This window comes from Crotalus tigris, unplaced genomic scaffold (genome assembly GCF_016545835.1).
Source record: "Crotalus tigris isolate CLP2741 ecotype Arizona unplaced genomic scaffold, ASM1654583v1 scf7180000017947.1575755, whole genome shotgun sequence".
Lineage (NCBI taxonomy): Eukaryota > Metazoa > Chordata > Lepidosauria > Squamata > Viperidae > Crotalus > Crotalus tigris.
The window spans coordinates 289,671-316,246 of record NW_024096739.1 but is presented as its reverse complement, the minus strand read 5'-3'; the positions used below and the strand labels follow the sequence as shown (position 1 = coordinate 316,246).

General features: G+C 36.2%; 2 protein-coding genes across 5 annotated transcripts; one reads left to right on the top strand and one right to left on the bottom strand.

The window, feature by feature from the left end:
- Positions 1–1,228: 1,228 nt before the first annotated feature.
- Positions 1,229–15,565, bottom strand: RNF114 (ring finger protein 114). 3 transcript variants are annotated; one of them, XR_005556925.1, is made up of 7 exons: positions 12,501–13,284; positions 9,984–10,134; positions 7,802–7,908; positions 7,010–7,124; positions 5,795–5,902; positions 5,196–5,450; positions 1,229–4,289 (listed from the first exon to the last, which is right to left on the bottom strand). XR_005556925.1 is itself a non-coding variant. In XM_039345251.1 (7 exons), the coding sequence occupies exons 2-7, from the start codon at positions 13,987–13,989 to the stop codon at positions 5,385–5,387; spliced, it is 561 nt and encodes a 186-aa protein (XP_039201185.1). In that variant the 5' UTR covers positions 13,990–14,088; positions 15,097–15,565; the 3' UTR covers positions 1,229–5,384. The 3 variants fall into 3 exon arrangements, 2 of the variants coding, with proteins under 2 accessions (XP_039201185.1, XP_039201184.1); XM_039345251.1 differs by lacking the exon at positions 12,501–13,284 and adding exons at positions 13,976–14,088; positions 15,097–15,565 and having other exon boundaries at positions 1,229–5,450; XM_039345250.1 differs by having other exon boundaries at positions 1,229–5,450.
- Positions 15,566–15,695: 130 nt separating this feature from the next.
- Positions 15,696–24,801, top strand: SPATA2 (spermatogenesis associated 2). 2 transcript variants are annotated; one of them, XM_039345249.1, is made up of 3 exons: positions 15,696–15,817; positions 19,005–19,423; positions 21,402–24,801. In XM_039345249.1, the coding sequence occupies exons 2-3, from the start codon at positions 19,112–19,114 to the stop codon at positions 22,635–22,637; spliced, it is 1,548 nt and encodes a 515-aa protein (XP_039201183.1). In that variant the 5' UTR covers positions 15,696–15,817; positions 19,005–19,111; the 3' UTR covers positions 22,638–24,801. The 2 variants fall into 2 exon arrangements, with proteins under 2 accessions (XP_039201183.1, XP_039201182.1); XM_039345248.1 differs by having other exon boundaries at positions 15,738–15,945.
- Positions 24,802–26,576: the final 1,775 nt, after the last annotated feature.

The window sequence follows — 26,576 nt, the reverse complement described above, 5'->3', positions numbered from 1 at the left end:
TAAAACCTGGAAAATTTGCCCATTTTCAGGCAAAGGTTTAAATTTAACATAAAGGCTTTAGCACCCTTGCCAAATGCTGAAAGCAATAAGAAAGCTTTTTCTCCCTAGGGCAGGGGTAGGAAAACATTTGGCCCTCAACCCATTTCTTAAGTCATCCACAAATTGTGACGTCCAACTTGGGTAACGGTCAAATTTATGGCAATGTAGTTTCCTCATTGATGTTTAAATGATATTGAAGGAGTGCTAAGACTCTGATAAGCTTAGAACCTTTTTTTTAAAAAAAAACTACTCAATCCATTAAGTAGTGAAGTTAGAAACTCCAGCCTCATTTCCAGGGATGCCACTGCCTTGTCATTTTGAGACCTTGGTTTTGCCCATTTTTTTTTTTTAAAAAAAAATGGCTTCAAGGCATAAAGATTGTCTGCCTGGCTCCAGCCCAATAAGGGAACAGTAGTAGAGAGTGACATGCATTTGATCTTCTAACCTCAGGAGTTCCTTACGCAGCAGGATTGTGTAATTACTTGCAGCTCAGTAGTTCCCAAGTATGAAGTCTACCTCCCAATCCACTATTTTCATGTATTTATAAGAGGTATATCCCCTTCAGCAGTAAAATAGCATTCCCTCCTCCAATTTTTCTCTGCAATACTTCATGAGAAAGGCAAAAGAATAGCAACAGGTCCAAAGTAATCCCAACAGTTGGACCCGAACATGAATGTTAAGTATCACATCACAGTAGATCAGCAGTTCTCAACCTATGGGTCGCGACCCCATTTGGGGTCGATCGACCATTTCACGGGGGTCGCCAAGCAAGGCTGTCCGCCATTTTCTTCCCCTTTTCCGGCGGGTGCCTTATCTCCCTTGGGCTGGGTCAGCTGGTGGCCCAGCCGGTGGTCGGCCTGCTCCGTCTCTGCCGCTTGCCAGCTACGCCTCGGCATGTGCGGTGCTCCCGGGCAGGGAAAGTCCTCGACTTACAACCAGTTTGGTAGTCCTCGACTTACAATTGGTTTAGTCCTCGACTTACGACCGGTTGGGGGTCGCGGCATTAAAAAGGTTGAGAACCACTGCACTAGATTACTGAATGTCACTTTTGGCTTCTGAACCTATACTAACTTGGGTTAAATACAAACAATTGCTATAGAAACAGAATAAAAGGAAGATAAAGAAAATATCATATGAGGATCATTCAAATATTTATCAGCATGATCCATGATATAGGAATGACTGCAGCTGTGGTTAGATCCCTTTTTTGGGACATTTCAGTTTTATTAAACAAATATTGTTGAACAAACACAATGCCAAGAAGACAACAATCATGATACACAAAACACTATACAACTGACTACAGTTCTAAAGAATTGCAAGAGCGCTTCTTCTGTTTAGATGTGTTTTTTTTTAATATGACAACAAAATAAGAGAGATGTTCAAAAAAATGGCAACTGTACCAAGCATAAAAGAAAAAAACCTTGGGTATCTTAATATTTTTATTGTTGCGGCATTTGATTTGGAGGAACAGAAGTTTATTGCAATAGATGCTATTTTTATATAAATTACACAAATAGGTCCTAACTTCATGAAGTAAACCCAGAGACAGACTTCAGTTATTATTGCACTTTCTCTTCCCCCACTAATCCTCTGCAGTAGTGCTCTAGAATGCTCCCAGATTCAGAGCACAAAGGGGAGAGGAACTACATATACCAATGGAATGGACACCTTAATGTTCACCAAATTTCAGTCCGGGCATCTCCTTTTGCTACTTAGTTATTGGAAGATGGGAATCTAATCTCAACATCATAAATGTCCTGGGAATTTGAAGGATTGTGGCTATAAAATCAGACACACACTGAAATATGACCAATACAGGCAGTTCCAATTAGGAATTATGCTAAATGAGAAAGCTGGCCAATTCTTTCCACCAGTTATAGAATGTGCAATTAAGCAGTACAAATTCTCATTAAAAGTTGATGAATGTACTTTTCCCAAATAACTTCAGTGAAGTTAAAAGACTATCTAAGAATACCTGTGATGTTCTATCACTATTCAACAATATCTCCTTAGGCTTCATGGTTCCTCACTTTCAAATTAAATAGAGGAAAAGAATATGAGGGAACTTCAATCTTGGGATAGTTAGATGGGTTGGTAGTAATCCTATTATCATTACTGAGGGTGGAATTGACATTAAGAAAGTTTGAAAACTTTTTCCATTAGAAAGGAATCTTTTCTGCATAGGGATTTTTGCAGAATTTGATGTTGTTACCTAATTTGGATAATAAGGTGTCTGCCAGAAAACAACCAAGCTCAGAGAGCACCAAGGACTCCTCATTTCAGCTCTGAGGTACAAACATTCTCCTTTATTTATTGCCCATTTCTAAATAAGGGGACAAAAGTTAGTGAATTCAAGATAATTTCAGAACCTTTACTTTCGACAGAATTGGAAAAGATAACAGCAAATGCAATAGGATGGATGGTATGGTGGAATAAAGAACGGCAAAGGTAACAGCCGGCATTTCCCAGTCAACAATGACACATTCTTTCACATTTGGCAGATTCCTCCAAACAATTAACTGTGGGTTAATTGGAGAGAACACTTGTAGCTTCCAAGAGAGAAAAAAAAATCTAGGAAAAATCACTGAACTCTACAAAAGCTCTGCCATTTGTAATATTTTGCCATTCATTTTGGAAGACAAGTTCCTAGTAAGCCCAGTGAAAACGAATTGGTTGGAACCATGAGTCACAAAATTGCATCCCTCTGTTTCCTCTTATCCTTGTGGCATTTTCCCAAAGAGAAGCTGAGAAAAGTGTTGTGTGAGTGCATTGTGTCTTCAGAAAATGATACATCATTCCATATCATTAATACATCCTTGGGAAGTTCAGGTATGCATTCAGTGAATTGTTCTGCTGAAGTACAGGTTTCATCCAAACTAACCAGTTTAATTTATGCTGATCCACTTTGCAGCTGCACAGTAGAATCTATAAGTGGGGCAATACTGAAGTAGATTTAGTTAAAAATGATTGCTGTATTCAATCCCATTATATGCTAGCATCACTTCACAGTAAACAGAAGGGATAGGGCAAAAGCTGGGAGAATGTAATTTACTATTCAGTTTATTAATCTAGTTCAAATGACAACTTTGGAACTTCTATAACAAGGAACAAAATTTCTGTACATTTTATCAACTAAGTTAATTTATTTAAAAGACAAATTTGAACTCCTAAAATTCTTGTTAAAACACTAGAAGTGCACTTAGAATACAAGGGGAAAAAAAAAGTACTTTCAAGGATTAGGAAATCTTGCTCCTGTGAATTCCGCAAGTGACTGGCAGAAACGTTTCTACTTGCTCAAATACTGAAAGACAATGGCCTGGACCCAAGGAGCTCACATGCATGCAGAAGGCACTTTGGGGCATCTATATATGGTCAGCTTTCCCTTCTGGCTCCTTCAGGAGTCATTCCAAGATGGGGAGGAGCGCACAAAGGTCAGCTGTTGGAAGAGGTAACTTGAAGAAGCCCATGATAAACCCAGCCACTCTTTATTTCTTGGACAACCTCACCAGAACAATCACTAAATGATCCAGTGGAAACTCCCAAAATCCTAGCCACCAAAGACTTTAGTCAGTGCTGAAGCATAAATTAAGCAGTTCTTTCTAGAAGGCAGCATGAACAGTTGGCAGTTAAATCAAGACACCCAGATGTGCTATGTCATTATTGGCTCTAGGCCATCAACTAAATTTAAAGGAATCGTCTTCCAGAAGGTCTTTCTCACACATTTAAGCTTCAGATCAATACCATATGACTTCTGAGTCAAATGTGTATGAATCAATCTTTTTCTGGTCAATGTACACTCAAGGTCAGCATCACATCTACTTAGTGCAAAAAGCTGCCCTTGAACACATTTAATTATATAACAAAAGCATCCATTATCTAGCTCAGGTCTTACATGTATTTGCCACTTATGGGCATTGTAGTTTTTCATTCTGAACATGTCTTGCTTGTGCCGCTCTAAAATAAAAAAATTAAATTATTTGGGACTAATCTCCAAACACTGTAATACATTCAAAAGCAATCACCAAATCCCATCAAAATCTTTAAGTCTCTTCACCACAGCAATCTTATTCCATTTATTAGTATTCTCAGTAAACGTGATGGAGTAGAAATCCACCTGCAACTTCTCCTCTGTAGGCAGTGAAGCAATACGTACACACATTTTGTCTCAAGATCGGGGCTCCCAGGTACATATAGTCAGTCTGTAACTCCATTGTAAAGACACAGATCTTTACAAATAGTTTCATTTCCTACTGAAAACATAGATATATCAGGACTAGTTTGTATTATCCCTGTTTGCCATATTTGGCCTCAATCAACACATGAGCAAAATAAAACCAATTATCTTCAAAAATTCAAGACCATGTAGGAGAATCAAAACTGGAATTAACCTGTATGACAAGATTCATAGCAGCCTCTGAATTCAGGATGTGTCAATTTGTATGGCATGATTTGTTAAGTACATGAAATATTTATGGTCTGCATGGAAGCCTCACTTATGAACAAATTTCTGCATTAAACAGCAGAGTTTTCACAAAACATAAGAGGCTTTAATATTTGTTATACCTAAAGAACCAGATGTTAAAGTCTGCACTATTGTTGCTATCAGATTGTTCTGAATTCTAGGCATAGAGGTAGAAATATATAAAGATGTAGTCAGCTTCAGGAAGCTGGAAATGAAATATTAACCTTGAATTGTTCATCTTTCAGGAACCATACAATGATCTCTTCATAGTCTCTATCTCAACTCTGCATAAATGTTCAGAGTCAAAATATGTATTAAGATAAACATCACTCTTAACACTCAAGAAAAAAAAAACCCAATGGCTTACTATATAAGAATTTCCAACTAGGGATTTATATATTGCTGAAGGCTGATACCAAATCCAGCTTTGAAAAGTAGGTATCAAATCCTAATTTATTAGAAATAAAATCCTGTATCTGGACCGATATCTGAATCTAATAACCAGAGTTTCTAAGTATTTAGGAAACCTGGGCTTCTAACTGATGATCCATGTCAAACAATATAATAGCACTAATTAAAATAAAGGTGCTAATACATTAGAAATATTTGTAGTCTCCTGACTGCAAGGATTCAGAACTGAAACAGATATATGAAAAAAATATATATCCAGAAATGAGTAAGAAAAACAGACCTTGGCGAAGATGAGCTTCAACAGAAAGTCCATTAGAAAAAAGCAAAATTAGAAATTTGAAGACAGGAATAAAAACCATGGGAGAGCCTTCAGTTTAAGTTTATGTGTGCCAAAGTATCTTGGAGGAAGTCATTCTGTAGTCTTTTCTCACCAATGGAAGCCAAGTATTAAGAATACTTCTTGCTTTTTTCATTGATCCCTCAAGGAACGCAATAGGACTTGGGCCATCATATCATCTTCATCAGCATCATAATCCTAAATACAGAAGACATAAATATGCATCAGTGGAGCAATTTTGCCTAATCCAGGAACCAATCACAGCTGCTCAAAGGAAGTTTGACTGGAGTAGCATGAAAGACAAACAAATAAACAAGTGCTTTACTTGAGCTTCTGCCATCAATTTATTATCTAAATAAAAATTTAGAAAGGCTCAGGGTCTTTCTCACTAGGTATTTGTTATACTGGCTGAATTATGACAAGCCATATTTTTAAAAAGCAGTCTATTTTCAAATTGATAGAACAAGATTACTCAGAAGTTAAAAGGTATTTTGCTGCTTTAGGTTTTTGTGTAATAGACAAAGAGCCCAATTATAACTTACCACAAAAGTATCATATGAAAATTGATGGCGTCGCTGAAGATGTTCCATGAAGTTAGCACTTCTGTAGTGTGGATCTCCCCAGGGCATTGATACACAGATTGGACAAACCTGGAAAAGTTGGTATATCATTGCCATGCATTCTAAACCATGTCTATCAGCAAGTAGACTACAGAAGTTCCTTAGATTAAAAGAGGTTCTGCCCTTGAAAGTAAAACTAAATTCTCCCAATATTAACTCCATTTTTCCTCAGCATGTTGCATTATAGAGATCAAGATTCCTCCAATGCTCCATTTCTCCAGACCATCTGGCCACTCCACAAGAAGGACAATTGGTATTTCCAGAAAACTAACAAACTATTCCTAAAATGGAGAAGCAGATATAATCCAAAAGAAAAAAAAGAGTTTTCTAGACGCCTCAGAAAGTTCCATCTCTGAATTGTAAGTTGTATACATTTCTAGTTCATTTTCATCAGGCACAAAGATAGTATGAACTATCTTTTCTCATCTCATCAAATATCCCAAATAAGTATTTGGGTGGCGAATTCCCTAAATGTTTTTTGAAATAAAATTCAACATATTTAGGAAATCATGTTGCTCCTCTGTGAACATATTCTGAATTCATTTTTCAAGAATAAAAATTTTGCTCTGAGATTATTAATTCCCTACTTGAAAGGCTTCAAATATTTGAATACTTTCTATATGAATTTAAAAAAAAACAGCCTTATCATGAAAAAAGACTAAACATAACTCAAGAAAACCTCTGAGACAATAACATAATTTTCCCTAATGCACAATTTCTCCTAGAAAGCCAAGATCTGATTTTTGGCCTGTAAATGTCATGGCTGGTAATGTTATGACACTGCTAGAGAAAGGAGCACTTTAAAAAAATCTGGTTTTGGATGTATGGGTTTTTAAGGGTGAAAATGGGTGCCTTAAAAGGCTGCACACAGCAATTTTGTCACTTAACCCCGCCATATCTTAAAATGTCAGCTTGATTTGGGGGAGGATTAGAAGATTCTATGGAGCGAAATGGCAACCATAAATCTTTGCAAAGTTTAAGGCATCTGTTTCACTTCTTAAGAGTTTCCCAAACCAAAAAAGGCTGATTTTTTTAGCCCCAACCAACTTTAGGGAGTGAAAATGGGATGCTGGGGGACTGAATGCAACCTATGGATTGTTCATCTCTGAATCAGACTATGAAAAAAGCATTAATTACCACTCGCTTTGTATCATTGCTGTGAAAGTTTTTGCAGTGTTCTACCAGTCCTTCTTGGTCCAGATTTTTTTCATTGCAATAAGGGCAAGGAAATGTAAATCTATTGGGAACACTCCTGCAGGAATACACAAAAAAGGCCTTTATGGTTTAGAAAAAAGTACATAAAGCAAAATATTAAAGAAGAATTCATGAATACATCAAAAACTTTTTTCCTTTGCTGTAAAAGATTACTGCTTCTTAATTTGATCAAAGCAAAAGTTAACTTGTCTGAGAAAGAGGACTGATGGCAATTATGGTAAGAAGAGTGTCACAAACAGATTTATAGTTCTCCTAAACCCACTCCCACCCCCACGGGAGCCTGATATAAAAAAAGCCTTAAAGTGAGCAATGGCTATATAAAATTTCTCAGGTTGCTCACAAAAGCAATTAACTCATACCTTACATAGCATTCTGGAGTACAGGTGTTAAAAACTAGAGGTTCTTTTGAAGAACATTTTCAGAATTAAACCTGGTGATCTTATATAAACTTTCAGAGGGAAAAACAGCAAGTAGGCCATGAATTATAAGGTAGCAAGTTTTGGGGGAATGACAGCTGCACAATCATCAAACCACTTCCCATCTTTTGTTGCTATTCAAATGAAGAGTGGTTGGCGGTAAGGGTTCAGATGAGAAAAAAAGAAGAAACAAATATTCTTTATTTACAGATTTTTCTCTGTTTATCTTTGTTCAAGATAAATACCAGCACACAATTTAAACTTTATGAATAGGCATGCTGTAATTCATCAAGATTACCTGATATTCTGTAGTGGTTCTTTAGTCACAGCTTTAACACCTTCCATTATGTAATTCTGGTACTTCGAACAAGCAGCTGCATGACTTCGCAGCTTTGAAAGATACATCTGTACAGAAAATGTAACAAAATATTCACTTTTCACAGTATTTCTTAACTTAAACGTGAAATATATTCAGAGGACTGTATGGGACGATTTGAGTAAGACACAATACAAATTATAATGTATAATTATAGATGAGAACAGGCTAAATTAATATGTAACATGCCAGCAACGCTGAAAACTGACACCTTGCTCACTTGAGCACAGTCCTTTCTTATCTTTCATTCTCTGGAAGGCTATTATTATTACTACTACTACTACTACTACTACTACTACTACTACTACTACTACTCTTATATGGCAAATTACATTTTTGTTCTTCTATTAGGCAAAGAGCAGTCAACTAGCCAAAACATCAACTTATCTAATTTAAATTTTTCATGGTGACAGGTTCTCAATAATGCTGCACATTATAAGCAAATGTCCAAAATGTTATGGTACATGTTTTAATATTCTTCAGCTTTTCATTATTTCTATTTGCTTTTAACATTTTTTAAATAATTGTGTGCTTAGTAAGCAGGAAACAATTAACTCCCAAATCTCATATTTCCCACTGAATTTTCCATAATTTGCTTTAAAAATATTTAAGCAAATTTTTGATGTACCAAAATTTCAATCAGGGAATATTTATTAATATTTACAAGTAAAAATTAAGACATTCACAGTATCTCAATTTATTTACAAATATTCAATGCCATGGAGACTTATATTTATATGTTTAGAAATATAGGGATATTTCTAAAATTTGCCTTAAATAGACACTGAATCAATTACTGAAATCATATACAGCCAAATAAGCTATGAATTCCCACAAATTTCATAGATTAGGGTATAGTATATTAAGAGTACCCTTATTATTCCCTGAACTGAAAATTATTAACTGAGCTTTTAATTGCAAAACTCTTTTTACAACAGTTGCTTCATGAAATAAGGCAACTCAAAAGGTATTTCTACTCATGAAAAAACAGTAGCTCAAAACAGCCCCAAAATACCAACATCTAAGATATCAGCTGCTTTGGAGAGAGAAAAAAACCCACAGCATCACAATTTGGAAAGGACTGTGCAAGTTCAAAGATGGTAAGGAATCTGAAAATCAAGTCCTACAAAGTGCAGTTAAAGGAACTGGGAAGAGCCAGATGAGGTTATATACAACAGCAGTCTTCAAATATCTGAAAATTAGCTGACATCTATTGGTTGCAAAGTAATGGACAGTCTTTGCTGTCAAGAGAGCAGGACCAGAATTATTGGATTAAAAAAAAATCCAAGATGTTTGTTCATGCTACATGTGAGGAGAAACTTGACTGCATAAACTATTAGTGGAAAAAGCTGCCGTATTAAGTCTATTAACTTTCACTGAAGATTTTCAAATAGAAGCTATAGAAGAGATGCTATAGTGCAGGGGTGTCAAACTGCCAGCCCATGGGCCGGACGCGTCACCAGGAAACCGCACTCACCCCATTGCCGGCAATGGGGAAAAAGCTCTGATACGTTGTGTGACATCACGTGAATTCACGAGTTTGACGTCTGCTATAGTGGAGCCTGCATTAATTCAGGGTTTGGATGAAAGGTCTTCTAAGGTCATTTCCATAATTCTATGGTTCCTTAATACCATATCCACATACATTTTACATTAGGTAACTGAAAAAACATAGCTAAGGGCACATTAGACCAATACTTTCTACAAACATTTCCTTTCCTAAAGAAAAAGTAAAAAGTGACATAAGGATTTGCATAACATTTTCATCACTTTCACACTGATGTTACCAAACACAACCACAACTGTCTATTGTGGCAAGGTCTGCTGATTCTATATTGGTTACATAACTGATTGGTCTTATGACAAAGTCTGCAAATTTTTATTTCTAATACATTTTATTTCTAATGCATTTCCAGTACAGGCAATGGAAGAAATTAAGTCCCCTTTTGGCATTTCCATCAAAGATTTGAATTGGCTCTTCCCCATCACAGTCTTTTTTGAATTCTGTAAAAACAACAATTGCTTATCAGGACAGAGTATCAGTATATTTATTTGCATCATTATTCATTCTATGTAGTAATAAATATAGGTCAGTTTTTCATACTTTTTGATTGCAGCCATTGCAAGTAGCCTCTGTCATTTCAATTTGCTTTTCCAAATCCAGAGCTCTGCTGCCATGAGCCAGAGTACTACGGCAAACTCCACAAACGGGCTTTTTAGGCTTAAGACATTCCTGAATGCATGGTGTGCAAAAGCTAACACAGAAAAATATACATATGAACTTTCATTGATTAAAAATACAGGCATGTACTAATTCCCTTCCATTCCCCCAATAAAATAAAATAATTGATAAGCATACCTCAGCAATGTATCAATGCACTACAATGTAATCTTAAATGGGGAAAAACATCTTTTAACAAAATAGTAAATAAAATTACTATTTTAAGTATCCATAAAATTTGCTTACAGCTTAATGAGAGCAGTATACTTAACTGTGCACTGTAAGATATAAATACGTTCAAAGATGAAATCTTGTTACAATAGTATTATACAATAGCAAGAACTGGATCCTGTTTTTTAGCAGGATGGAGCTATTTAAACAAAATAGCTCAGCATAAAATTTATTAAGAATGCATATATCTAATAGGTTTGAAGTAGAAACTCCCATGCTTGGTACTGCAATAGAAGTTATCTTCTAATCCATCCAGCAACCAGGTTCAGAGACAATTACAAAGTCATAAATGTTAAAACATTGCAAATGAATATAATTAACCAGGTAAGGAAAGATAAAATAGATACACGCTCAATCCCTGTATACCTAAAATCAAATTATAGAAGAGAGAAGAAGAATGTTAAATTCCTGAAGTACCTGCGGTTATATCATTTGGATGCAATTTAGAAATTACCAATAAAGATGAAAACGATCTTAGCTGTTGCTCCAGTTAAGCAAAGTTCTGAGGACAATATTAATGTATAGCTGATAATATTTGGTAATATGCAGCGTTCAAGAAAGAGTTGTGAAGGCCTGGAACAAGATGTAGTTTCCAACCCCTCACATGAAAATATTTATGACCATGGCCATACTGTACACATATTAACAAAAAAAAACTGCATACAGGAGAAAGAAAAAACAATACCTCATCTCAACTGGCAGCTGGTCATTTCCATAGCTGTAAAAATAGATGCCACCTCTTTGAAAGATTCAGATATTATCATCTCAGAAATATACAAGGATGAACTATTTGTCTTGTCAGTTCCTAAATGCTTCAAATATCCTAATATAGGCTGTGCATATCAATTCTGTCTTAATGACCAAAATATGCTTAGATAAAATATGATAAATCCAAAACTAGTACTACTTATTTTACTTCATTTCTACCACAGTGCTACTATATTAGGCCATTCAAATTCCAAGGCTTCACTACAAACAAGAATTAATTATATAGCAAAAGTGTTTGCTGAATTCATCAAGAATTTTTAAATAGATTCTATTCAATCCCTATTCAATCTTTACGCTTTCTCTAAATTGCATTCAGTCACACCTAAATCAGAGGAAGGTATGACTAATCATAGATATATTACTTTTCCTTTCTTTTTAAATGTCCTTTCATTGGGATTTTGTCTTCCAAAAAAGATGAATTGGTATTTAGCTTCCTGCAGACTTATTTGTAGTATCTTTTCTGTTCCTAATGGTTAACAATGGAAGCCCCAGCCAGATGTAAACAGAAAATAGATATTTTGAATGCTACAAAAGCATAATGATCAGATAAAGTAAAACTCTTGTAGACTCTCATTTATGATTATGAGCTACAGTAAAACTTAGCAGAAACAAATGCCCCACTGACAGCAGTCTCTCTCTCAAATTTATTCAATCCGGTTTGTTCTTTAACCTATTTATTTTTATCTCAAAAAAAGAGTCCCATTACAGAATTTCAGTGGAGTGACCCAAGGATTGAACTCCCTCACTTTTAAAATTTTGCACTGAAATTCTGGTAAAAACATTATCGGCAGTGTTTAAGATTACATGAGCAAAAATCCCTCCTACGGATTCAAGCTTCCCTTGGATTCTGCCCACAACTTCATTTCACTTTCGTTTTATAAAATCGTATTAATAGCCCTGCCCCCGCAACCACCAGGCTGCAATTCTTGAAAGTTCGGATGCTACAATAATATCTAAAGGGAGATTAATGGGGCTGCAATGGGTTAACGTTTTGCACAGCTTATTATTTTATTACCTAAGTTGATAAAAAGGAAAAAAAAACATAGAAGGGGCAAAATCTGGGACCATCCGGTTAGAAAAACGTAGAGGATCAATTTAAAATTGTTCTGCTTTTAAGGGGCTTTTTACAACACTTGTCCCAGGCCTAGCTCTTCCTAGAGGCGCCGAACTTCCACCAACTCCAAGCCCAGCAAGCCCATGCTAGATGTGGAAGATGGGGACTGAGGTCCATGTATTGGGAGAAGAGCAAGCTGGGGTAAAGTTTTTCCACCCGCTTTGTTCCTCACACAAGTGAGCTCCGACTCAACCTCAATTCGGACCAACCACCCTCCGTTGCTATGGTTACCCAGTTATCTCCCACCTCTCTGAGGTGGCCTGGCTTCCGCCTCTCTCCATACTCACATATGACCGCAAGGCGCTCGCACGGGGCTCTCAAACACCTCCAGGCACACCGGGCAAGTGAAGCGAGAAAGCGGATCCACTCGCTCCCCAGTCGCACCCTCCGGCAACCGAGCATTCGCTTCGGCCAACGCCATCTTCCAGAATGACTTCCGCGAAGCCACTCTGGCAGTCTCACAGAAGAACTACCGCGAAACTACAGCACATGCAACGACGGCGGCCTAAAAGGGCCAGATCAAGTTCGGCCACGCCCATCACGCGCGACAACGGAAAAATGCGCAGGCGCACGCCTAGAAGGGCTCGTTTGACGTCAAGGCGGAGGTGGGGAGAGCGACGCGCGGGTGGTTAGAAATCAAGACAGGCTAAAAGCTGGGGCGGGGGCGTGACAGAGATGCGAACCTTGTAAGACAGAACGGACGGAGAGGGTCTAAGTTCGATTCAGTGAGCTTCTGTATTAGCAAATGTAGCTCATTCAACAAACCATGATAGTTTAATGAGATGCGATGCAACCATTCAATAGTAGGATTCTTGATTAAGCAACAGGCAAATATACAAAACAAGACCAACTCTCACGACTGTGTGTCTCTGTGTGAGAGAGGTAGGTAGTGGTAGAACCTCAGGAACCTATGGGCTACAGGTCATGAGGGAAGTTAGCCCAGAGAAGGAAATATTAAAAGGGCAGAAAAATACTTTTTTCCTCAAAAGGATTTTTTAAATCTATCTCTGCTCCAAGCAAGAGTTAGCCCCATACAAATGCAGATGTAAAACCATCAGAGAGTTGAAGCCAGAGCACTCAAGAAGACAAAGAGAAAATTTGCATGCCCCACCCAAACTCTAGGATTCATTAGCCCCATCACCTGGGAAGCAGGATATGATAATAGGATTAAACCACAGATATCAAGGCCTAGACAAACACTCAGAAATAGCCTCAAGGTTCATGCCACAGGAACAGGAAATTATTCCAAACAAGGCTAGAGGGGATATAAAAACCCTAAATATGTTCACAGAGGATATAAAAACCTACTGCCCATGTGCTCAACTGCTCTTTCTTGAAAGGACCATCTTTCTGCTTCTTCAATAAACTGTAACCTTCCCAAAGCAGTCGCTATGTTGCTTATTTATCCCAGCTTGGATGAACCAGGATGAAGACTTACTTCTGACAGTCATAAGCAGAGGGAATATTCAAGAGTTACAACGTGGATGATTCAAAGCAGAATGGCATATACATCCTCAGGCCACTAATCTCAAGCATTGAGGTAGAGCCAGAACAAAGCGGGTAAATACCTTTACTCCAGCCATGTATTCTCTCAATGCATTGGACTTCAGTTCCCATCTTTCACATTTAGCATGGGCTTGCTGGTTGGGATTGGTGGAAGTTCAACACATCTAGGAAGAACTAGGCCGGGGACAAGTATTGTAAAAAACCCCTTAAAAACAGAACAATTTTTCTCAGTATTAAAATGCTAAAATGGACTTACCTCTCTTCGGACATTCTTAGAGATTATCTAAATATTCAGCATTTGTCTCTGGCCTCAGGGAAAACAGCACTTAAAATATCCAAAAGGGTTGTTGGATGTTTTCTTGATATCAGCTTAAGAAATGGATAATGTGTTAATATTTTATTTATGTTGTTACTCATGTGGGGTTTGAAGTATTTTGTGTAGAATGGTAACATCTGTCAATTGATCTATTCTAAGGACTAAATCTTTGCACCTTCTGATGCAAGAATATAAACATTAATGGGATTGCTTTCTCACATTTTTCATTTATGTAACAGAATTTTGATTGTATTGAAACAAATATATCCTCTTTTCTCCCCAAATTCGGCTGTTGCCTCTGAACTACTATGGATAAACTACAGAGATTGAGATTTAGGTTGTGAAACCAATATTTAATTCCTTCATATTGTCCTTACCATCTGTAGCTCTCCAATAATTTCAGCCTGTATGAAACTCATAGAAAGTACTGTCAGCCAATCACTACTCAATCCAAACTAGAAAATGGCCAGGCGTAAAGAACATCAGTATTACTCTATCAAGCTGGCCCCTCACTGAATATTTCCAGTGCTCCAAGAATGAAATAGCCCTCCTTCCACACACCCATACATTGACCACATGTATTTGGGTACATTTCTATAATGGTTTGTAAAATAATCCTTTTGATAGAGAACAATTGCAAGGGAAGACCATTACCGAAGGCACTGAGAAATATAAAAAGCATTCTATTCACCATGATTCCAAAACAGGACTGAAGAGAGGATGGCATTTTAATCAGTACTGTAAGGTATATTGTCAAAGTGCATCTCAAGAAGCTTCCGTAGCAGCAGAATTGCATTTGAGGGCTTTCATTTGAGGTTACAGTAGGTTAAAAATACCATATGGATATATATATATATATATATATATATACACACACACACACATACATAACCCCTTATGTATATCCAATCCAGTAATTACATTGTGTATTTTTCTCTTAATTTGCACAACCCTCTAAAGATTAATTCACACTGGGTTCCCACAATATGGTTGGCTTATCCCTTACCATAAGTGCAAACCATGATAATAAAAAATGACAAAATGTGCATTCTGACACAAACCTGTATTTTTCATGGTTCCAACATCAGATGGAAGTAATAAACACTTTGCACAGTAAAATCACAATGCACATTGTCATTCGTCCCCCTGTTCAAAATATATCCTCAGCGTAGTCATTTTCCCACCAGTAACTTTTTCTTCCAACTTGTACTATCAGATGTTAGACTGCAATTCTCAAGACAGCTGGAGCATCAAGTTGGAGAAGACCACAGGAAATGAGTTCGTGTCCCAGAATCCTTTTTAACTGGCCATTCTAGCTAGAGTTGCTGAAAATTGAAGTTCTTATCTGCTCCTCTTATAGGCAGATTTAGGAAGCTCTCAGGAACGTAGGCGACAATGCATTTTTATTGTCTTGGATAGTCAACAGTTTCCATCCTTTCAGCTTGGAAAGCAAATACATTAGAGCGAGCGCAAACTGAAAATCATAGTCCCAATGACTGAGAATCTCCATAGACCCTGAAATCATATGCATGCACCTACACACGCGTCATCCGTGTCAGTATCTCTGTGAGCCCTGGGAAATTGCGCCTGCGCCCTCAGCAAAAAGGCGTCAGCGGCAAGACACGAAGACGAATCCCATTTCCGGGTTTCTGTAGAAGGCCGGGGGGCGGGAGAGAGAGAGAGAGAGCGAACGAGAGCGAAGCAGAAGAGATTGTTCTTCCGGGTCCTGAGTGTCTTCCGGTCTGGCCAGTGTCGAAGGCGGTTGCTGGTCGGTGGTTTTAGGTGGGCTGTTGCTGCCGGATTCCCGCAGTTTGCATGGTGGGGGAGGCGAAGAGTCGGTGGGCTCAAAGCGAAGAGGGAAGTCAGAGGCTCAGCTAAGCAGGAGGTCGGGTCCTAGGCTTTACTCAAGGGTAGGTTCGCCTTGAGCGTCATTGGATGTGGCTGCTGGTTGGGGTTGCGGATTGGTTTGGCTCCGTGTATCCCCAAGGAAGAGAGCTAGATGTTTGCGAGAGCCTATTCTTCCTCAGCTGCCCAGCGGTGAGAGGTCCAGAAGGGGGTCTGGTGGGCCAGTGAATAAATACCATATTGGCTCCCCGTCTGAGTTTTATAGTCGCTCTTTTGGTTTTTACAGAGATGTAATAAAAAGGGAGACCACTACAGATGGCGGGTGAGAAGCATTGCTTGCCATCCATAATAGCTGCAGCTTCTATGTGATGTAGGTTAAGGTGAATGGAAAAAAGTACTGAAATAAGGGAGCCTTTTTCTCATTAATTCCTAATCACAGTTTTCATTGTTCAGTTTGATTCCGTGCTTGGACGCCGGATGAGTGAAGATATATTGCAGCTAATAAACTCTTCATTAAAAAGGAGCCTCCACTGTTATTTGTGCAGCCATATATTGGGAAAGGGTATGCTTCTTAAATGGGGAACATTTTTGTGGGTGTGTTTATGTTCTGGGATGGAGGAACCTTTTTAATGTCTATCTTTTAAACCTATTGAGTAATCCTATTGTGATCAGTTTCAAGTTTCTGCCCAGTGGTAGAGACATTATAAATGATACATCTGAATGATGATAAGTCTAGAGACTGTTGATGAGAAGTGAGATAAAAAAAATACAAGCAATTTAAACAAAAGTATTTATTCAAGATTTTTAATCAGGTGTAAGGTTTCAGTTTTTAAAGGCGGTTATCTTGGACTAATTCCTGTTGAACTTTGTGAGATTTCTGTGTGGGTGTGATAAAATTGCCCCACCTATGATAAAAACTAGTCTAGTCAAAATAGAACAATTCAAATCAAATAAGATTTGAACTGTAGGCTTTTAAAATGTTATAAAGCCTGTCTTGATCCTTTAAAACATACTGCATTATAGCAATAGCGCTTAGACTTATATACCGCTTCACAGTGCTTTACAGCCCTCTCTAAGCAGTTTATGGAGTCAGCATAGTGCCCCCAACAATCTGGGTCCTTTTAACGACCTCGGAAGGATGGAAGGCTGAGTCAACCTATTATTCTGTAGTTCTTACTGTTGTTATTTCACAATGTAGTTGCCCCTACCCTTCCCTTCCTTTTCATGTGATCAGGGATGCTGAGGCCCAAAGGCACTGTTTTTCTGTCATTGGACTGACCCTCTGGAATGGTTCTGTCATGAGAAATGCATTTGGCCCCAAATCTAGTCACCTTCCAGAATCTCTTGAAAACACCTTTTCCAGAGGATATTTTAAGGCTTATTCCTCATCCTACCTGAATTGTATGCTATTTCATGTTTTACTATTTTTTCTATTTTTTTATTTGTATTGCTATTGTTTTCACATTGTCAGTCACTGAGAGTGTATACAATTGTAGCAGGATATAAAGGTGATAATCGTTAATATTCATTTGCAATTTAATTATCTTATGTCATTTGTGAGTTGTATTACAACTGTGGTCTAACCTGATGCAATTTCACTTAGCAGTGATCACACTGAAGGAATGGGATTTGTTTCCAATGAAAGGACAGGAAAGAATTGTGATTTGTATGGATGCTTGGATTTTTTTCTCTTCAAATAGCTTTCAAGATGTAATCATTCTTTTTGTAGGTACTTATTTTAATACAATCAGGTAAACCATGTTTGGAAAAAAACTTAGTGATAGCTATATATAAAGCTATTAGCTAGTATCTACTATCTTATAACCATACATTTGGGTTTTTTTTACACCGCATCGGTATTTTAAATATTGGCCATTCTGTATTGTACCAAACAACATTTTTCCATGTTAAACAGTTCTTAGAAAACAGGATCCCATAGAATATTTCTTAAAACCAATGTACAGTGCGATTTTTTGAATAGGTAGATGAAGGTGGGGAAAATCTGCATAACACCTATAAGTAACTTTGTTATCCAGATTAGACTAGCTGCGGCTCTCTGTATCTCAAAAGAGAACAAGAAAGGTTTATTGGATTGCTTAAAGATTAGGGATGTGAAACATGTCTTGTTCATTTTTAATAGGTTTTTTTTTTCATTTTTGCAACCTTCAGTTCCTCTATATTGTAGAAGTATGAACATTTGCCTAATATAAACAAATTTGCATGCACATTTACAAAAAGGACATCTTTACGGAGAGCATTTCCTAATGTATGTGGGTTCATATGCCATTACACATTGCATCACAAAATTCATATAATTCTGACTGTGGCATAGTGGTATATTCAATTTGCATATATAATTGGGAAGTACAAATTTGGTACGCTTGCCTCAAAATGACAAATTTTGTATCTACCCCTACTGAGGATAACAAAGGTTTTTTTTTCCCCAGAGTTGCAATGATTAGTAAAAATATTATTATTATTATTATTTATTATTTATGAGACTTATATACTGCTTTAAGTACAAGCACTCTCTAAGCAGTGTACACCAGTAAGCAATGTATATATATATATATATATATATATATATATATATATATATATATATATATATATATATTTACATTGCCCCCAACAATCTGGGTCCTCATTTTACCTACCCCGGAAGGATGGAAGGCTGAGTCAACCTTGAGCCGGTGAGATCTGAACCGCTGACCTGCTGAACACAGTCAGCTAAAGTGGCCTGCAGTACTGCACTCTAACTGCTGCGCCACCTCAGCTCTTAATACAGTTTAGAATTGACATGCTAAGAATAAACATTTTGAACCCACTATGTGCTATATAATTAGGCCTTTCTGCCTTTCTGAAATATCTTCTCATTCTATTTTATCTGTATGAAATTAAAATCAGGTATCTTAGTGCAATCAACAATAGTACTGGAGAACCCCTTAGGCCCAGATCAAAAAATCAGCATTCTTTCTTTCTGCTGATTCATGTGAAATACTTAAGTCTGAAATGAAAGGAATCCTCAAAAAAGCTTTAGTTCTATAGGACAGAAAAAATAGTTGAAAATACTTTTGATGAAATTTAAATGAAACTATGATGTAATTTGTTTTTTTTCTTTTAGAATCTATTCCACTGCAGCCTTACATTGCCTGTTTGATCAGTGGGCTTCAAGAGAGCCATGAATGAGATGAGATAGCCGCCCACGAGCGTGCTTAAATCCAACTCCAGATGGATACAAAATACAAAGACGAAGTATTTAGGAAATATATCCAGTTCCATGAATCTAAATTGGATACCTCTGACAGAAAGCTGTGCCCAGTTACCAATCTACAAATGGCAGCTTCAGCTTTACTCTGCTTTCCCAAGATTGATCCCTTTTATAGATTCCGGTTAATTAAGTTTTATGAAATTGCTGAAAATTCACTTCGATCCTTGAGAGCTTCAAGTCTGCATTCACTCCAGAATGCATTCGAAGTGCTAGAATCAGTTGGAATTAATCTTTTTCTTTACCCTTGGAAGAAGGAATTCAAAAATATAAAGGTAAGCCTGTACAAATATATCATATCTGGGAAACGAAGTATAGTATGCTTGAATTTCTTGGAAATTTCTGAAGAATCTTCCATGGTAATCTTCATATTACCAAGGCATTGCGCTATCTATCCTTTTTTTTTTATTAAAAGTTTTACAAATTACAATATAAACCCACCCATCCCCTCCCCCACTTCCCAGAGCTGATTACAGGATAACAAATAAACAAACTTACTCTAGCTAACATAAACCAACTAAACTATCAATCAAAACCATAATACACTTTAACTCCTTCTCAAAACAAATATTAACAAATTAAGACAAAAATAATAATACCATTAATACTATTAATAATTATCTAAAATCTATTCAAAAGCAAGATAATACTTTTCAGTTTCATACTTCTTCTGAATATAATCAATCCATCTTCTCCAAACCATAATATATCTTTCTTGTGAATGATCCTTCAAATAGGCGGAGATTTTCGCCATTTCTGCTAAATTAGACACTTTAAGTATCCATTCTTCCAAAGTAGGCAATAAGTTTTTCTTCCAATATTGTCCCACCAATAATCTTGCAGCAGTTATAAAGTTCAACATCAAATTAGTTTCTTTAACATCCAAATCTACAATAATACCCAAGAAAAATAATTGCGGAGTAAACTTTATGTTTTTCTTAAAAATCTTTTGAATATTCCACCAAATCTTAATCCAAAAAGCTTTAATATCTTTACAAGTCCACCAAATATGAAAATAAGTTGCATCTAAATTTCCACATCTTCAACATTTGGGTTGTAAATTCGGATACATGCTATCTATCCTTTTTGCTGACTTCTTATTTTCTTTGTTCTTTTCTAAAAAGGAAATGAAAATGCTTTAAAAATAAGATGCAGATGAGAAATATAATTTGACATATGAACATTTGGTAATGTTCTCCTGTTAGTTCTTTGGCAGAAATATTTCATCAAAGATTTTAAAAAGTGGACTACAATACGTTCTCAAGGGAAACACAGATGTTTTTATCCCAGATTTTCCTGGTAATGCTGACATTTACATGGAAGTAAAATTGAATGAATGGTATTCTGATCCTTCCATGTAAAGGAGAGATTAAAAAATTCCTATGGCCCTTTAGATACTGATGGGCTTCAATTCATAGCAATCCCAACCACCCTTGTTAGTGATGAAGGAGTATCACAGGTTTTCTGTCCCTACTAAAAGACTTTTATAACACTGAAGTTGATAAACCACCCTATCTTGGGCCTGAGTCTCCAAAATCTAAGCTGATGTTATATTTCTACTTCTAGTAATACAGGTAATTTTTCTTTAGAAAATGTCTTGTTTAGCAATTGTTCTCAATTTCAGTGGTTAAGAAAGTGACTTTATGACCAATCCTCGGATTTATGACCTTTGCAGATCTATAAAGTGACAGAAAAGTGAAATAAGATCATAAACAGATGAAGTTTCACTTTGCAACTGCTTTGCTTAATGATCGAGTTGCTGAGCCCAGTTATGGTTGCTAAATGAGTAAAGTTTCAACTCCTGTTGTCAAATGTTCTTCGAATTTCAGTGTCCATTATAGAAAAGCTTTAAGCAACCTCTGGTTCTGATAAAAAATAATAGAAGCAAAAAAATCTCTAGTTATTCCATTTACTCACTCCCAAGAATTTTCTGAAACAGCGTTCTGTTCCAGAATGCTTTATTGCTCTTAACTGATAAAGTTTGGCTTCAGTTTGAATCTGCAACCCAATTTACCAATTATTGAGGTTGATTATCATATTATTGATATTGATGTACTGTGATATAAATTAATATGGCTTAATATTTGATTAATATTAAGTTTAATAGTTTATCAATATAGTTCTTTTGGATAGTGCCCAAGAAATCTTTATAGTCTAAGAGATCTCTTGAAGTGTTTATATATATAATATATGTCAAAATTATATTTGACTTCATTAATATATGTATAAATATTTTCTCTTCCCTTTTTTTAGACTTATACAGGACCTTTTGTTTATTATGTAAAGTCTACATTATCTGATGAGGATATAAAACAGATATTAAACTTGATGGGATACGTTCAAGAACTTGGAACTATGTATAAGCTCAAAGACCTGGTTGATACCTTTCAAGTCAAGATGGTATCATTTGAACTGTTTCTGGCCAAAACAGAATGTGAACAGTTGATTGAAATTCACTTGCAGGTGAAGGAAAAAGGTTATTCTGAACTTGACATTGTAAAGGAGAGAAAAAATAGCAATGATGATGTTCGTGGCTGTTCAGATGCCTTGAAACGCCGTGCTGAATGCAAAGAGAATCTAAACACTTCCATGTCACGAATGGTACTTCAGAAATCTGCCAGTGAAAGAGGCTCTAAAGATTATTTCAAACCCAAAGTTAGCAAGCCTTCTAAATCAGTGGACACGTATGATAATTATTTGGATAGTAAGAAGCCACCTTTGATGGCATCATTGAGTTTCCGGAAAGAGCCCATTTTGGTTGATACTGAAGATGATATTAGAGATGAAATAATTCGACCATCACCATCCCTCCTAGCCATGTCAAGTTCTCTAGATGGATGTACTGAGGAATATTTGCCAATTTCATCCCACACCAATGGCATATTAAGAACAGGTATGCCGTTTGGTACTTACTATTCCCCTCAAGATGATTTAGATTTATATACTGACCCTGATTCTAGAAGCATGTTTAAAAGACAAGAGTCTTCTAAACATGATGTATGGCTGCTCAAAAATTATGCCAATCCAAGTTACCATAAGCGTGCACATCTAGCCAAAGAGACCTCTTCCCTTAAGTGCCAAAATTGCGGATTATCTTGTGGCACCTCCATTTGCCAAAAATGTGACAATGTGCTCATCTGCAGACAAGAATATCCAGCAATAAAACAAAGCAACTATTCACTCAAATCACTTTCAGGTGAAAATACGTCTGGATCTTCTGGAAGGGAAAAGCCACAATACATGTTACAGACTCAAGAGCGAGCATCTCACAGTTCGAAATCCAAAGCTTTGGGTTCTTCTCGCTGTGGTTTTTGCAACCGTTCAGGAGCTACCAACACATGCACTTATTGTTCTAAAGTTTCCTGTGATACTTGCCTCAACGCTTACAATTATGATCCCTGTTGTCGAAAAAGTGAGGTTCACAGGTTTCTGCCAAACAATCAACTAAACTACAAATCAAATCCGCTCTCGCACCTGGTTTATAGATAATTTTTTTTAAAAAAATATTTTTTCAGAATCCTTTATTTTGGGGTAAAAGGGCTAAAAACACAAATATGCTGATAAGTATTTTAGCAAACTTTTAAGAGAAGAGAAACAGATATGCCCTATTAATAGTATATACAGCATAGGTGCCAATCCCGATGATGTGGTTTTATACAGGTTTGTAGTGTAACTGATGCTGCTACTCTTTTTAGGCAACTTTTAGTTGCTTTTCCATTTAGATGAGTTAGAGAAGCACTTCTTTTTGTTGGTTTGTTTTTTCAGAACCAGGCAATTAATTTACTTTCTTTTGCTAAAAAAAAGTCATAGTTCTTTTATTGCTGGTTTTGCCTCATTTATGTAACATAGCACCAGAATAAAGGGGCAACCTAACAACCAGAAGAACAATTCAGATCATTGTAAAGTTGTTTGTAGTTTATACAAAACATTCACACGTATGTTTGCTCTTACTTCGTCCCCTCCACACTCATTTTTTTTAAATGAAGTTTACATACATTTCCTGGGCTCCAGTAGAGATATCATGGATGTTGTCATTTTGCAGACTTTCCAATATATGCATTAGATTTTAAACCGAGTGTTTATCTTATTGTCCACATTGCCAAAACATCTTCTTGTTTGACTGTTCTAGTATTCAAAAGATGTCACTTTGTATGTGTTACATTATGCCTGGAGTGCTCTGTTTTCTAATAATCAACGATGATTCTTCTGTTGCACATGTATCAGATTCTTATTTTTACTGTAAATAATTTGGAAGTAGTTTATTTTAATAAATATTTTCAGTATGTGGTCTTTTGAAAATGGGTAAGATCATGTAATTGAAGTCTCTGGGTTATTTTTTCAGATAACATTTTACTTTGTACTTTATCTGACCCGCAGCATATTACCATTGTTATAGAGACTTGTTTCTATAAATCAGTTTTCTTTATTCCATCCAACTGGATGAAATTCTGCTTCCTGAATCAGAAACATTTGGATACATAACTTCACCTTTCTTTAAACTCAATATTCGAAAGAGTTGAGTGCACACACATTTACTTATGCTGTCTCTCATTCACATTTCTGGGAATAGTTTACATACACTCTGCATAGCTGCACTCCACTGCAATTTGGTTATATTAAAAAAAAGTGAGAGGAGTTAATGCTGTTGCCAGCCATTAAGGTTTCTCTGTCCTGGAGGTAGATTTAAATGCATAATTTGATCTAGTTCCAAAGTGTATCAAGATATCACTCTAACATTTATGTAGCCTTTTTATGCCATTGCATTGAATTCTGAGTTTTGTGGAACATTATCCTTGACCTAAAACTGTACATTTTAAGAGCATGGTTGTTGATTCTAGGATTTGTAAGAATATAATCCTTTCACCTTTTATGTGATTAAACTTATATGAATGGCCAGTGATTACATTATCAGTGTGCAGGGAGGGGTTGGTGGGAAGAAGATTAGCAAGGGTGGGCAGCAATTCAAAGGGGATTCAATATATATTTGTACGTTTGTTGATATTTTTTGTCGTTAATGACATCTTCAAATGATTGTTACAGAAAGTTGCCAGCAGCAAAATAATATCAAAACAAGGATATACGCTCAAGAAAATCCGAAAAAAAGGATGATCAAAATGGCTTTCTACATTCTATTTTATTTTATTTCCCACCAACAAGAAAGCTTAATAGAATCATTGCTTATGTGAGTTATTAAGGTTTTCAAAATTATAGATGGGCTTTTATCGGTGTATATTAATATACCTGTAGATACAATGTGTATATAATGTCAAATTTAAAACAAATCTAGTCTTTCTAAAGAATCTGCCTGTATAGTTTATTTTGTTGTATTGAGTTTCTCTTTAACCTTTTAAAGCATCATGGCTGTTATTAGCTGGCTGCTATACTATATAGTTTTTAATTTTCTCTTGTTTTGGATACCATGTTGTTATTCACATAACACTAACTAAAAACTGTGATGCCACGTAATTTATACAGTGAACCTAGCAGGGATTAACTATCTTGCTTTTAATGAAACAGTCCAATGTATATACATATAATGAAATACCTGTAGTTCAGAAAAATGTGATATTATGCTAAATATATTTTTATGTGTAACTTGCTGTATGAGATTGCTGTGATTGAGATAGTAAAATATATGTTAATTTAAAATGTAGCAGCTTGGCATCTGATTTGTTAGAACACCCGAGTTTCTGTACACAGAGTAAGTTCATTCTCAGAATTTGAGGAGAGGAAATTTAACATTGGCATGTTTTGTGTGAGAAATATTGTTTACATAGCATGTAAAAGCTAAGGACTTCACAGTGCGTAGGCATATTTTTGCCACAATCTTTGGAAGTTATGCCGCCTTACTATCTCGGACACACAGTAAAATATTGGGCACAGCAGCAGGACTTTATTTTGAACTTGGGTAACTGATTCCAAACCCAACTTCAACCACCTTTGAAGACTAAGGACATTTTAAAAATGGGAATGATTCATTCAACTTTACTCCTAAAGATAGTGAAAATGCCATCAAGTTTACATCACCTAATTTAACATGTGTTACAAAATATCTGACTGTGATGCTGCTTCTCACAATAGTCAGGACTATTCTGAGTAAAGTCCATTCCAGAATGCTGTAACTTTCCTCCAAGAAGTATTGGGAGCAACCAGATGAATCACATTCTTGAATCTGCACACAACAAGCCTAGCATAAATCCACACTTTGCTTCCCCAGATATCCACTTTATCACCTCTTAAAATCTTTCAGTCAGAACTTTGTCAAGTACTCTTAGCAATTCCCCGACAGTTTGTACATTTTGCCATTTCATACCGGTATTTATTTTAATTCCACCCAGCTCTTTGTCCTGTCCTTTCATCTACTTCCAAAGAATGTATTCAGTTCTGAGTTTTAACTTTTTTTTGGTCTTTGACTATATTTGCAACTATTTTTCTCTTATTTTATAGTTATTTTATCATCTACACACTTCTGTAGCACTCTGTTCTGAACAAATTACAAAATCTTTTTCCTTATGTGCACTTTCTATTCAATTCATTGGGAAGTAACTGACTTTCTAACTTTTTTTTTTTTGGCAGAGGATGTATACCCTTTCATCCCACAATTCTCTTTTTCCTTCATTTCTTTCATCTTCCATGCTCCCCAGGTTGACACTTGACACTACTAAGATATGGTTTTGTCCCACATTCAGAACAATTCATTGCCTTTGTGTCCTTTCATCATAAGCAATAATGCCTTTTGTCTTGCTTACATACAGTATGATAAAATCATGCTTACGCTACATATTCAAAACACACTTTTTAAAAACACAGTTGATGCCAACTAACCCTCATTCTTTTTGGATCTCCAAATGAATCATATCAAAATGTAACAGTTGAAAGTGATCTTGGACATCATCCAATTTATTATCTATTGTAAGAATACATCCGTACTACAACTGAATCAGGTGTTCCTGTAATCTCGTTTCCATCCATCAGTTCATATCGTAGACAGCCACTTCAATCTAGATGTCACCAATTTATACTTTCTAATATATAATTTATCTTTTTGATAATTAAATATATTCATTAATTCTGCTCTGTAAGATCAAATCACCTTCCTTAGTTTCCTCAGACACTCAAAATACAATATATTTTTCTTTCTTTCGTTTCATTTGTTAATTCATGCTCTTTGCCATTTACTCCTCTTACATTACATTCCAAATTATAGCCTTCAATGTTACATGGTTTTTCATAAATGGTTCCTTAAATATGGAACTCTGCTGCCCATCATAGCTTTGGTCAGTGAAGCTTTTATTTAACACTTTAATAAGAAAGGTATAGATTAAATTACCAGGCTTAATTCTTGGCCCCTGCAGTATTCTCTCCTAATGTTAACTACAGTGCCAGTCAGTTTAGGTGCATTTTAATCAGAATGCTATGCTACAAACA